The sequence below is a fragment of the Notolepis coatsorum genome (assembly GCF_963971535.1).
Source record: "Notolepis coatsorum genome assembly, chromosome: 4".
Lineage (NCBI taxonomy): Eukaryota > Metazoa > Chordata > Actinopteri > Aulopiformes > Paralepididae > Notolepis > Notolepis coatsorum.
The window spans coordinates 97,606,548-97,621,224 of NC_140168.1; the positions used below are offsets into that span (position 1 = coordinate 97,606,548).

The 14,677-nt window shown below is 43.0% G+C and overlaps 1 protein-coding gene across 1 annotated transcript in view; it reads right to left on the bottom strand.

Annotated features, from left to right (window-relative positions):
- The window catches only part of ubp1 (upstream binding protein 1), a 100,960-nt gene extending 86,906 nt beyond the window's left edge, over positions 1-14,054 (bottom strand). Inside the window, exon 1 of the mRNA XM_084313079.1 lies at positions 13,099-14,054. Within this exon, the coding sequence (XP_084169205.1) occupies positions 13,099-13,214 (116 nt within the window). The 5' untranslated portion in view covers positions 13,215-14,054. The remainder of the gene's footprint in view (positions 1-13,098) is intronic.
- Between the last annotated feature and the right edge of the window lie 623 nt (positions 14,055-14,677).

Genomic DNA, 14,677 nt, shown 5'->3' on the forward strand with positions numbered 1-14,677 from the left:
GGCTAACGTGGAGGCTAAGCTACTCGACCAGGAGGGCAGAACGAGGAGGGAGAACCTACGGGTTTACGGTATCCCGGAGGAAAAGGTGGGGAAAGACATGCACGGATTTCTAGACAACCTGTTTAAGGACGCACTTGGCCTGCCTCATGACATGGACCTTCGTATCGAACGAGCACACCGGGCATTAGCCCCAAGGCCTAGCAACCCACAGCTGAAGCCACGGTCAATCGTGGTTAAGTTCGGGAGCTACAAAATAAAAGGAGATAATACGGCGGACGTGGCAGAAGAAAAACGTCTCCTATGACAATACACGCTTCTATGTCGACCATGATTTCCCCACTGAAATACTGAAGAGGCGCGGAGAATATGCCGAAGCCAAGAGAATAATGAAGGAGAAGAATGTCAAGTTCCAGACACCGTATCCTGCAAGGATGAGGGTCTTCTATAATAATTTATAATAATAATTTATAATTTAGGACCTGCTCCGAGGTCATCATTTGGCACACATGCGAACCATGCATACAATGCGTATCTGCGATTAACCTACGAGGATGGCACCCGCCTATACTAGAACGCAGCGGAGGCGACGAAGGATATGGCAAGACGTGGTTATCAGATCACCGTGGTGAACCCTCCTGCCGACCCAGATCGAGAGGAGATGCAGCGGCTGTCTCAGGGCTGTACACTGCGACGAGATGATCACAAATTGCCCCTTAATTTGGCCCGTGCGAGTGGAAAATAATATTTGGGGCAACCTTGCAAGTAGTGACTTCAACCCTTCATTCGCATTTAACTCCTAAATTAATCCATACAAATTGGATAAAAAAAATTTAAAACATTAGCCTACAACCAGGGCTGAGACACAATGTTGTGGTGCTATGAAAGAATCTGTCGGCAATGAATGAACTTACTGCGATAGCCTGTGTGGAAAAAATATTTGCGTGTGGAGTGAATCTGGGCCACGCTATATACTTGGTAGTAGGGCTGGGCGATATGGAAAAAAATCATATCGCGATAACGATATGATAATTTTATTTTATTTCTCGATATCGATAATTATCGAATTGTTATAAGTGTTAAAAAATAAAAATAAAAAAAAATTAACAACGGATGTACGTTTATTTTGCAGCAATTCTTTGTCGTTGCCGCCATCTTTAGTGTTACATCCCCTCACACTCCAGTTCTCAGGCTGCAGCTGGTTTAAAAGCTAAAGTAAACCGGCTTCTCTGCTGGCTGTGGCTCCAGAGGAGTTGAACAGTTCTGGCTCTGTTAGATCTTTTGGCGCTTTTTTGGTGGACTCGTGACTGGAGTCTAGTTCTGCTAGCACACATAGCCTACTGTGTACAGATGGTTTCAAAATGTATTTTAAATTAGAAAGCAAACAAAATAAATGGACAAGAGAAAAATAAATCTCAATTTGGTCAGTATTGTCATTTGGACAAGCAAAGCCATTACTTTAAGTTGCAGGCAAGAAAGACAAGTCTGTCCACTGCCCTGTTGCAGGTCACAAAAAAAAAAAGATTTTTTCGATATCGATTATTAAAATATATCACGATATTTATCGTTATCGTTATATCGCCCAGCCCTACTTGGTAGTTGTGGTCTATCGTACGATTAAATACCATGTCCCGTCTGCGTAGTCCATACATCCAACACCAAATCCCATAATTCCTAGCGAACCATCGAAACGAAAGTCTGTGAAGATGAAACTGAATGTGGCCTATTGAATCGCCAAAGAAGAACTTCCTTTCAATAAGTTTAAGCCGCTAATTTTGCTCTGCAAGAACAACGGAGCGGATATCAGTCCATTTTATGACGACCAAGGGTGCATCAAAATAAAAAATGTCAGCGTATTGATTTGTCTGGGTGCTAAAAGTGTTACCATCCATTAGGGATGCCCCGATCACGTTTTTTGCCACCGATACCGATCGGTAATAATTTATATATATATATATATATTTTTTTTTTATAAAATATATATTATATAATTAGACTTGTACGTGTATTATCTGCGAGACATCGCCACCACGCAACAAGCTCCACTGTCTGTGTGTACTCTAGTAGCCTCCAGCTACGGCCAGGATTCTCCGGAGCTGCAGCTGGTCCCTATACTCGAGTAGCCTGCAGCTACGGCCAGGATTCTCCGGAGCTGCAGCTGGACCCTATTGATCACATTCAACAACATGCCCTCAGCTCGAATACGCATCGAATGAGTGTTATAAAACATTGATATCAGGAGCTATCTGTGGCTACTGCTGGCCGGCTATATAACGTTGATACAGCTCCTCAGTGAACTATTTAGTTCAGTGGGACATTTCGTTTTTGAACAGTGAGCTGGCGTCAGCTAACGTGAGCTAGCGGCAGCGTTTCCGTTAGCCGGTAATTACCGGTATTTGACCGGCAAAATCTGTTGAAGTCCGACATATTTAATCTCTCCGGTCTTAATGTCCGGTGAAAATAATTCCCTGAGTCTAAGCACAATTTGATTATTTGAATTGTATTAAAATAGGCTACAATTAAATAGCCTATGCGATGAACGAAACAATCATTACATTTGTTTCATCGTTGCTTCTAATAATGACAACGACGTTGTCAGCGAGAGCTTAGTGCTGGGTGTGCAAACTTTTGTGAAGCTGCAGAGCCGGAGCAGCAGCAGCACAATGCAGTACTCCAGCAGTACTCCAATTCAGCCATTTTCAATTCAATGTTGGGTGGGGGGCGCTGCTGTGCGGTCCCCAGAAAAGAGCCAATAACAGCTGAATCTGCTGCTCTGCATCGACACTCTCTCGCAAATAAGTCATTGGGAGGTGGAGAGAGAGAGTCGTCACGCAAACCCACGATAATGTTGCCGTCTCTCTGCCAAATTTCTCAGTTCTTCGCTTGATATAATTAATACAAATGTCCAATATAACGGAATTCGTTAGCTCATAAAAATTTGATTATAACAGACTTGTTTATTAATGTCGGGCGACTGCCCACAGACACCTATTTGATTTAAAGTCGGCAGCAGCACGAGTCTCGGGACTTATTTTATTTGGAATATAATGACTTTATACGCAAAAGTAGCCTAGTTTTAAGTAAAAATATTATAAATCTACATGCCTTGATGATGTCATTCTTTTGTTTTGTTGTCATTCTTTTGCCTATCAATTGTTTTTAAGCTCAATAAACTCTGACCGGAATTTCTCTCATTTGACGGAAACCCTGGCTAGCGGAGGTATCATACACGTCTCTACTAGACTTGCTGGAGCGTTTGTTGATGTCAGGAGCTATCAGTAGCTGGCCGGCTAGATACCGTTCGGTTAGACAATGCCTCATCATGTATTGGACTGGAAGTGAATGGTTGACTGGGTCATTTTGTAACGGTAGCCAACGTTAGCTCAGGGAGGTCCCGTCCCACTAGACTAGACCCGTGTTTACATGCGTGCGGGAGGGGCTGGGGGGAGGAGCAGACGCCGCACCACTGTGTGGGAGTGTGTGCAGCTCCCGGTGTCTGAGACAGAACTCAGCAAGTGAGATCGGTTTTGACGATCGGCGAAAATAAAGCATCATCACCGATCACCGATCGCATATTTATACTGATTATCGGCCGATAACGATCGGTGGCCGATCGATCAGGGCATCCCTACCATCCATGTAAAAACAATACATGCTAAATATTTTTGCAATACAAGGTGATTTAGAGGTGGAACGGTACATCAGTTTTTATGGCAAAGTGTCCCTTCACTCTGTCCTCCCCCAACATGGCCTACTGTTAGTGTCCATCTGTGTGTGTGCGTGCGCATCCGTGTGTGTGAGTTACATGCACAAGGTTGCAACATGGTTGCATTTCATATTGCCATATTCCCGCACATTTTACCCTGTTTTGAACACATTCTCGCACCTGCAATTTTTTTTCCCGCTGGCCTAACACCATCAGCAATAAAGACCTGTGGCAATGAACACAACAACAGCCAGCAGAGAAAGATTCTCCAACAGCGTTGGAGATGGATTGGCCATACACTCTGTAAACCATCGCTGAGCATCAGTCATGCCTTACCAAGGAGCAGCAGGAGATGACTGCGAGGTCCAGCAATTGGCGGTGTTGGAAAGCGAAAGTGGTGAAGACAGCAATGCAGATGAAACTGCTGCTCCACCGGCTGAGAACACACCCACCCGTGAGCGCAAGAAGACTGGCACCACAGCCTTCATTCCATCAGACACTCAGCCGGCCGAGTCTTGTCACTGGCTACACGGTTGAAGATCACACCAATGCAGCAGGCTGCCTTCATGCGCGGCCTGATCGAGGAATGGCAATTCTGCAAAGGTCTCCACATCCTATGCAACAGCAGACCGAGTGCGCCGCCACGTGCTGCAGGCCATCAGTGAGGACCAGTATGAACAGTGGACACCACCTCCCATGTGCACCTTGCACTGGAACAGCAAGTTGACGCCAATGCTCAACAGTGTGCGCCAGTTGGAGGAGCGAGTGACAGTGGTGGTCGGAGACACGGAGCGGCTCAAACTGCTTGGTGTGCCAGCATATATGAAGGGGACTGACGAGGCATGCGGAACGATCATTGCCCGGCTGACATGCAAGCTGCAGGACTGGTGCTGCACCGATCAGGTTGTCAACATGGCATTTGACACCACCGCGTCAAACACTGGCCATCTCACGGCAGCCTGCATTGCCATCCAGCTCTCACTGGAATGGCAAAAAATAAATAAAAAAAAAAGTAAAATATATATATATCTTTTTTTTTTTAAATATCCTCAAACTAAATCCTCAATTTGAATAAAGTGATTAATCTGCTTAAATGAGTCTCTTTTTATTAAATCAACTTTCTTTAATGAATATAATGTTTTTTTTAATACTATAATATTAGTGTAGCCTAATCTTTATCTGCAACTGTGAAGAAAAACCACATTAAAAAAAAGAATTATTATTAAAAAAAATTTATTCGAATTTTGATTTAGAATTCAAATGTTAACATAACGAACGAACGTTCGAACATTCGGGCTCAGCCTTAATGTGGTCCAGTTATGCTGCTCTGATTATAGGTTATGTTAAAGTGGTATGTGGTCCAGTTATGCTGCTCTGATTACGTTCCTCTTGAAGTTGACAGGCTTCAAAAGTCAAAGTATATAATCTTCATACATTTTTGCCATGCAAAATCTTTTTCTTCAAAGTAAGGCTGAGCCCAAACGTTCGATCGTTGGCGTTCAAATCTTAATTAATGGGTTTGAACCTCCACTTTTACATGTTTAAATTTTCGTTTTAAATTCTTAAAGGGGAACTATCTTGTAAATGGCCTTTTTGAGTGTTTAGCATCGTTTCCTAGCTATGTGAACTTATATTAATATGATCTATGTCTCAAAATTCTCATATTGGCGCATTCTTCCAATTCTCCTCTCACAATATTCACCCTCACTGAACTGAGTCATTTGAAAATGTGCCCTATAGGTGATGTCATAAAGACACCGCTGCATGTTAATGTTCAGGTGAACTAGAACGTGCACAGTGGTTTAGGAGCCCAGGCTCAAAACAGCTCGAGATCTTGAGGTAGAAAAATGCTGTTTTTGAGGACTTGATTAGAAATACAAAACAATGAATAAAAAAAATATATATATTACAGAGGTGTTCCATAGACTCACAGGAATTGTGTAAAAGTGCCCAAATAGTGAAAGAAATAGTAAAATAGTTCCCCTTTAAATTTATTTTACACGAAAAATATATATCAGAATATCACAGTACTATGTTGAGTTTACAATAATTTGAAAGTCACGCGCGAACACAGACACAAAAGTCTAGTGAGATGAGGAGGGGTTACCATCATATCAGGAAATGAATCACATGTAAAAGAGAGTTGAGTGACTTGCACTCACCCGTCTTATTTCATAATACAACATTTCCGAACAGACGTTTGGATTAACCAAGTGTATGCAGTGATGCTGATGTAGGGCTGGGCGATAAAACGATAACTATCGCGATAAATTATTTCCTCGAAATAAACATGAAACGTGGTCGCAAAGTTTTGATATATCGATTTTCCAAGCTTGGATATGAGCACACGCACTAACAACCAATCAGTGAAGGTGATGGCCGACAGCGGTAGGAGACCCGGAATCTAGGACTCCAGTAGTCAACAGGCTGGCTAGGATAATTAGCTTGCACGGCGCTATTTTATAGTTTACCTGCCGAGTTGGTGTGTGTTTTGAATTCTGAGGGTAACTGTTATAGTAGTGTGGGGTATACGGTGCACGTCGTTGCAATGTATTGGGGCGGAACAGAGTATTTTATGGTCATATTTAGTACATTGTCATGGAATACACCGCTTGGAAACGAGGCTGGCTAGGATAATTAGCTTGCACGGCGCTATTTTAGTTTACCTGCCGAGTTGGTGTGTGTTTTTAATTCTGAGGGTAACGGTTATAGTAGTGTGGGGTATACGGTGGACGTCGTTGCAATGTATTGGGGCGGAACAGAGTATTTTATGGTCATATTTAGTACATTGTCATGGAATACACGCTTGGAAACAAGTTCAAGTTCAAGTTCTTTAATAGTTGTCATACAGAAGTACAGAATACTTTCATACAAAATGCTTCTTACTGTTACGCTCCAGACTGGCTAGGATAATTAGCTTGCATGGCGCTATTTTACAGTTTACCTGCCGAGTTGGTGTGTGTTTTGAATTCTGAGGGTAACTGTTATAGTAGTGTGGGGTATACGGTGGACGTCGTTACAATGTATTGGGGCGGAACAGAGTATTTTAGGGTCATATTTAGTACATTGTCATGAGATTAGGGCTGGGCGATATGACGATATTATATAAATATCGGGTACAGTTCATTAACGATACACTTTTTCAACGTATCGTGGATATCGTGATGTTTTGCCCAAGAGGATTGTGTCGCGTCAATCTGTCCACACGTTACTCGTTCATATCTCAGCCTGTGCTGAGATATGCCCATTCCGCGGTCTGTTAATAAAGTTTTCAATCAGACAGATGTATGGAAAGGCTTTTATTATAACATTCGTTGTAGTAAAATCATTATGCCTCATTTAGTCATCCTGTGAAGCACTGGTCTCCTACTCGACGGCCGCGGGGAGCTAACGTTAGTAGCTTTGTTGATGTTCAGCACACGGGACATTCAGGAAGTCAAAAAATAATAACGCTTGACGATTGGTGCTAAGAACAGCAGGGCGGGTGCAAGCGGTGTGACGTCATTGGCAGACTCGACTGTCAATCAAAATGATTATGTTTCCGTCAGAATGAATGAATGAAAACTGTATTAAAAGGTTGCAGAATGGGTACAATACAGTACAGGAGGATGAAGACCAGAAAAAGACTTTCGGCTTTTTTACATAAGGGTCCTCCATTTTCAATTCATCAAAACATTTAGAGACAGATATATACAGTAGTTTCATAAAAATGCTAAAATGCTATTTATTTATTGATTGATTGATTTAAAACTTTAACATATTGCAGAATGGGTACAGTACAGCTCAATACATACAATTGTTAAGGGGATGCAGACCAGAGAAATACTTTAGTCTTGTTTACATCAGGGTCCCCCATTTTCAATTCATCATATTTCATATCTAAATCATATAATATCTCATATGCAATATATAATCTAATAATCTAAATCTAATATAAAAATGCTAAATGCATGGGTATTTTATTTTGTCTTTAATGTTAGCTTGCAAACTCAAATACTGTCTTGGTAAGCCTCATAATGAATTGTTTGGGGTAAAAAAGAAAAACATCGTGATGTGTATCGTGTATCGCCGAAAGGTCAGAAAATATAGTGATATCATATTTAGGCCATATCGCCCAGCCCTACATGAGATACTCCGCTTGCTCTGGCTAACTGCTAACGTGCGCGGACTGATGACGACATCAACTCGACTCGAGACATTCGCAGCAGCAAAACAAGTCTATTAATAGCCCGTCCATCGGCGCCGGGCATAAAAAGTTAATTAAACTTGACAGACATTATATCAACGATAATTATCGATATCGAGTTATATGAAAATAATTTTATAATTTTATCGCAATAACGTTTTTGGCCATATCGCCCAGCCCTATGCTGATGCTTTCCTAGCGGAACACAAGTTACACAGGTAAGTTATGTTATGCACGTATTAAGCTATGTAATGTTAGAGTGCAACCCTTTAGCTGGCCGACGTTAAGATAGCAGGAGCCGTCGGCCAACAAAGATTGTTTCAACAAATGGATTCACAAAATGGATTATCATCCAAACGTTGAAGCCTCCCGTGACCAGTACCGTACGTAGTCAGTACTCTTAACGCAGCAATGTGCGCATATGCGCTACGTTATATGCATAAATGTGCACTAAGACTAGAGATGTTCATTCTCTTTTGAGACTCCGCCTCAGACTCTTATCATTTGGCACTAAAAGCGAAACATTGTCACCGATATGGCTGTCCGCAACATGTGTACGCGACGTGCAATTGTGCAATGATGACGTTAACGTGAGCTAGGTTAGCTAGCATGAGCTACCGGTATATGGAAAGACTAACGTTACTGGTGGTGACAGTGATTTAACTTGGAATACTCCTTTGCCAACTTGCTGTACTTTGCTTGCAGGTCTGCAGCCATTATTGCTGGATTATGAATAGCCCCAACTTTAGCCAAGGTAACGTTAAAGCTAGCTTTCGGTTAGCTGTTCAATGCTAATAACACCACTGCCACCAAGCGAACTCATCAGAGCTCCCCGTCAACAGCGCTCTGTCGGGAGGATGGCATTTTAAGAAAGTATCTGCTCTGCTGTTAAAATGACAAATGGCAATTGACACTTTAATTCACGGTCGATTAAGCACACGTTTGTTTTATAATGCTCACTCAGCGAGTAGGGTATATCTGCAGAGCCACAGAGAGCCCAACGTCCGCAGTGTTGTTGATAAATTACATCATATGGTATCGGAGCGCAACATTAGAGGGTACTCGCCGATACGGATACCAGCATTTTAGGCAGTATCGGCGGCATTTCCGATACTGTAATCGGAAACAACTCTAACTAAGACTCGACAGTACTGAACCAGTTTTTTTTTACATGGATTAAAAACGATGGTTCGAAGGTCCCTTCGAAAAACCCTTGCGAATGTTCGAATCCCAAAAACAGCCTTGGGGACAGTTTCAAAGTAACTGATGGAGGGAACCGTTCAGATAAATGTAGTGGAGTAAAAAAGTACAATATTTCCTTTGAAATGTAGTAGAGTATAAAGTTCCTAAAATGAAAACACTCACATAAAGTACAAGTAGCGTACAGTACTTGAGTAAAAGTACTTAGTTACAGGTTCCGGTATCATGTTAGGTAGAGCCATATGAAATCCGTTTTATTATTTTCCAAATTCCATTTTATTTTTTCCCAAATTCCATTTCTTCCATTTTAATATTTCAGAATTCTGTATTTTGCTTTTTATGCTCATTTTACCATCAGAAATAGTGTCTAATAAGTGGGAATGAATAAATGTCCACAATTGAATAAGATATAACAGTCCATTTAATGTTTTTAAGTGCTACAACTCAGAAATACAGTTCAATTTTACACAATATTTTTCAATTAATATTGTGACAAAATAAAAATACATATTTCAAGTGTAAACAATAGATACAGCTAGCTACTACTGACATTATCACAATGACAATGTCAGTAACCTAGCTATATCTATTATATTGTGATGAAATATAGTAATGCATAATTTAGGCACCTTTAGTTTAGTTTATTTAGTTTATAAAGGACAGTGTATAATGGCAATCGTTTGCATTAAACAAATGGATGGGTGCACTAGATTTAGCAAGAAGCTATCATTTCCATCTATAGTCCTATGTACTGTAACGTTTCATAGCTATTTAAGTTTATTTAGATTATAAAGGGCAGTGTATAATGACAATCGTTTGCATTAAACAAATGGATGAGTGCACTAGATTTAGCAAGAAGCTATCATTTCCATCTATAGTCCTATGTACTGTAACGTTTCATAGCTATTTAAGTTTATTTAGATTATAAAGGGCAGTGTATAATGACAATCGTTTGCATTAAACAAATGGATGGGTGCACTAGATTTAGCAAGAAGCTATCATTTCCATCTATAGTCCTATGTACTGTAACGTTTCATAGCTATTTAAGTTTATTTAGATTATAAAGGGCAGTGTATAATGACAATCGTTTGCATTAAACAAATGGATGGGTGCACCAGATTTAGCTAGAACTTCTAGAAGCCATCATTTCCATCTATAGTCCTATAACGTTACATAGCCATTTAAGTGTATTTAGTTTATAAAGGGCAGTGTATAATGACAATAGTTTGCATTAAACAAATGGATGGGTGCACTAGATTTAGCTAGAAGCTAAACGTCCTAACGTTATAGCTATTTAATCACAATAGTGTCGCAAGTGTTTTTGCGGGTCCAGTCCACGGAACGTTGACAGAATTAGCAAAACACCTTATCACCGGAGGCATAAAAGTCATTAGGATACTGTTCTGCTCTGAATTGAGGGCTTATTGTGGAATTGTTTAGCTTCTTGACGATGTTAACACTGAAGCAGCCAGACGCTTGAGCACCGCGGCTGTGTTGTGTGTAACACGCTGTAGAGTCCCCGCCTCCCCGGTCGCGTGTGCACCAAACGTTCCACCCAAAAACGAAATTTCAGTCCAGATTAGGCCAAATTCTGCAATATTCCACGTTTTGCAGTTGATTCCATTTTTATTGGTTAATTCCGCGATTCCGTCCGCGATTCCGTGAACGCGGATTTCATATGGCTCTAATGTTAGATATAATGACGGAGATAGATGACGTCTATGTGACTGATACCATCCACAACTATATACATGCATAGCCTACACACCCCTATCATATACCACTGGTGTTGAAAGAGAGACAAAATCCTGTTATGATGATGTCATCACTCCAGACAGTGTTTCTCCAACAAGCAAAAAAAACAACAATGGTGGACACTTTCATCCAAAAGAGCTCCACAATAACAACAGGTTCTTATTACAGGGTGGGCCCCGGTGAGAATCTAACCCTGGCAGTGTTGGTGCCATGTTGCTTGCTTCACACACTGAGTGACACCTGACCACCGCATTTTCTCTGCCGAGTCCTAAACTTTATTGACCAATCTCTAAGCCAATCACAGCTGTTGGAGAAGCGACAGTTGTGATCAGAGGATCAAGAAAAGAGAGCTGTACAAAGTAGCTCTCCGATCCGTCACCAAACAGTACAGATGTCGAACATTAGTTTGGAATCAATTGACAAATGACGTGAGGTATAGTCCATTTTTCTCCATTGGAGTGATCTAACATGCCTCTATGTCATCATCATCATCTTCGTTTTACGTCCCTATTTCCCCACTAAAGTGAGGTTGGACGGGCGATGACTCCACACACCACTGGGCACGGTTCTGTGCCATGTCTTCATGTATCTCCACCCCTCATATCATTCTCCACACATCCCCTCCACATCTGCTTCGGTCTCCCTCTCGGCCTCCACCCCTCTCAACATCCCCCCTCCTCCGATCTTCTCACATGTCCAAGTAGGGCTGGGCGATATGGCAAAAAATTATATCGCGACGATAACGATATGATGTTATCATATTACTCGATATCGATAATTATCAAAATTGTTATGAGTAAAGAAAATAATAATAATAATTAAAAAAAAAATTTAAACAGATGTATGTTTATTTTGCAGCAATTCTTTGTCGTTGCCGCCATCTTTAGTGTTACAGCCCCTCACACTCCAGTTCTCAGGCTGCAGCTGGTTTAAAAGCAAAAGTAAACAGGCTTCTCTGCTGGCTGTGGCTCCAGGGGAGTTGAACAGTTCTGGCTCTGCTAGTTTCTTTTCTATCTTTTGGTGCTTTTTTGGTGGACAAACCACCACACATGTGCACCGTGACTGGAGTCTAGCTCTGCTAGCACACATAGCCTACTGTGTACGGACTGTTTCAAACTGTATTTTAAATTAGAAAGCAAACAAAATAAATGGACAAGAGAAAAATAAATCTCAATTTGGTCAGTATTGTCATTTGGACAAGCAAAAGTCATTACTTTTAAGTTGCAGGCAAGAAAGACAAGTCTGTCCACTGTCTCTGGTTTTAAAACTGCCCTGTTGCAGGTCACACAAAAAAAATGAAAGAAAATCTTCGATATCGATTATTAAAGTATATCGCGATAATTATCCATTTCCCTGACACCACACAGATCTCATCCACCTCGACACTGGTCCTCCCGTCCTGCCATCGGACTCCCGCCACGTACCTCAACATCTTCCGATCACAGCTTCTTATGTGTAAAATGTATTCTGAAAATAAAGATGCTTTCTTCTTGACACTACCCTTGTTGGAGAATTCTCCATCCCTACCTCCGTTTATAGACATTATCCATCCCTACCTGTTTTAGACATTATCCATTCCCTACCTGTTTTAGACATTATCCATCCCTACCTGTTTTAGACAACATTATCCATCCCTACCTGTTTTAGACAACATTATCCATCCCTACCCGTTTATAGACATTTGAGTTTTAATGTTTTAATGAAGTAGACCTGAGCCTAATAGGGGCTGTTTTCTGTGACCATAGTTGTGAGTGAATGGGCCTCTGAAAGAGCACAACATTACTGCTTGCTACTGGTTCCCAAAAACAATCATTGAGAGCAAAAAACATTTGAATATTACCACTTGGGAACAATAAAATTAGGGGCCAGCCAGCAGGGTAATGTCTTTTGTCCCTTTGTTACAGTAGCACTATCCATACAGGATTGTTATTGTCCCTCGCGCATTAGGGGTTAATTTGAGACACACAAGCTGCCAGATCGTCTGAGAGTGTGATGATGGGGTTATTAATCATAATCTCCACCCCAGACCATGATGACACCCTAACGTGACTCTCAAAACACCCAAAACAAAGGGGCCGACTACATACAAAGGGGTGGTATATATGTATATAAACACAGTTAAATCCACACTGGAAGACGGATGGAACACCCTGTACCTTACACACATCTTCCTATCCTATTCAGCAGCTGGACACGACAGTGTTCTTGTCACTTAAGCCTACTGTAAAACACACATCTCCCCCGTCTCTCTAACCTCATGCTATAGGCTCCGGCCCCCAGCTCCTGCCCGATGCCCGACAGGCTAGCGTCGAAGTCGTGCACCAGCCCCGACTCGATGGAGGCGTCGTCCATCTTCAGCACCCAGGCCATGGCTCCCAGCTCCTTGTCCTCCGCGTCTGTGTCGTCGTCGTCTCCTCCCCGCAGGAGGGCCGCCAGCTCGCTGCTGCTGCAGGGGCCCGGGGGACCAGGAGGGCAGGGGGACCAGCGAGGGGGGAGGACGGGGGACGGGGACCGAGCTGGAGGGGTGCTGCTGGTGGACACGATGGGAGAAAAGTTATGCAGCTAGTGGTAGCAGCCAGCTAGCTCCTCTCGGGGAAGAAGTTGGGCAGGAGGCGAATCGATAGCATTCCACACGACGAGCTCGATGGATCGCCATAATGTCGTTAACTCGAAATCACTCCGTGGGCTGTGTCCCTCGCGACGGTCCACTACTAAAGTCCAGATAACTGAGTCCATTCGGGGGGCAGACGGCAGCTGTGCGGCGGGCTAGCTGATTGTTGTCAGCATGCTAGCTTACCACAGCTAGCCTGCTTCTTTACAGAAAGGCAAGTTAGCACGCTAGCGTTAGCAGCAGGCCATTATCACCCCGAGACAACGAACTGTAAGAAGCAGAGAGGAGTTGGTTTCAGTCGGCAGCAGCGAGCGGTACACAACACGCCGCATCCCCCGTAGTGGCTCCTAGCTGCTGCTGCTAGCGAGGGGGCTAACTAGCATTAGCTCAACTGACGGTGATGGTTTGAATCCTACGGAGAGCTTCCCTCCAGCAGCGCGTCCATTATCCGAAACCGCTCTCCTCTTTTCATCGCGGACTCGACGTGTGACCGCCGCTCAGGGCGCCCGGCTCGTTATAAATGTGACTCTGTATTATTAAAAAACCTAAGTGCCGTAGTTGTTGATAACAGAGAACAGAGCGACGTCAACATGGCTGCCTCCCACACCGCGGTCTGTCTGTCCCTCTCTCTCTCCGCGCGAGCCTGCTGCCCTACACCCACCGCGCAGCCGCAGGAGGGGAGAGGGGGGGCCGGAGGAGGCGCGCGGGCCCAATCAGAGAGCCCCGGCTCGCGCCCAGCTGCATATCCTCAGCCAATAAGCTGCTCGCGTCCGTCCTCCAGACGTCGTCATTATTAACCCTTTCACTGCCACACTACAGAAGGTTAACCCTTTACTATCACTGTCACACTACCGACGGTTACCCGTTAACGGTTACCCGGTTACCCGTCGGTAGTGTGATAGTAAAGGGTTAACCTTCTGTGGTGTGGCAGTGAAAGGGTTAACCTTCTTTAGTGTGGCAGTGAAAGGGTTAACCTGCTGTTGTGTGGCAGTGAAAGGGTTAACCTTCTGTGTATTGTCGCAGTGAAAGGGTTAACGTACGGTTATGTCTATAACCATAGTTATATGAGTGTAGTGACGCTCTGCGTCATACTGTAATACTCAGTATTAGCACTGAATACATTTTCACATGCACCTTTACACACCTCATCTGCCTGGCCACACCCCCATCTGCTCCTCTACATAAGCAGGGGTGTGGCCATACTAACAGCTCCTTCCCAAGT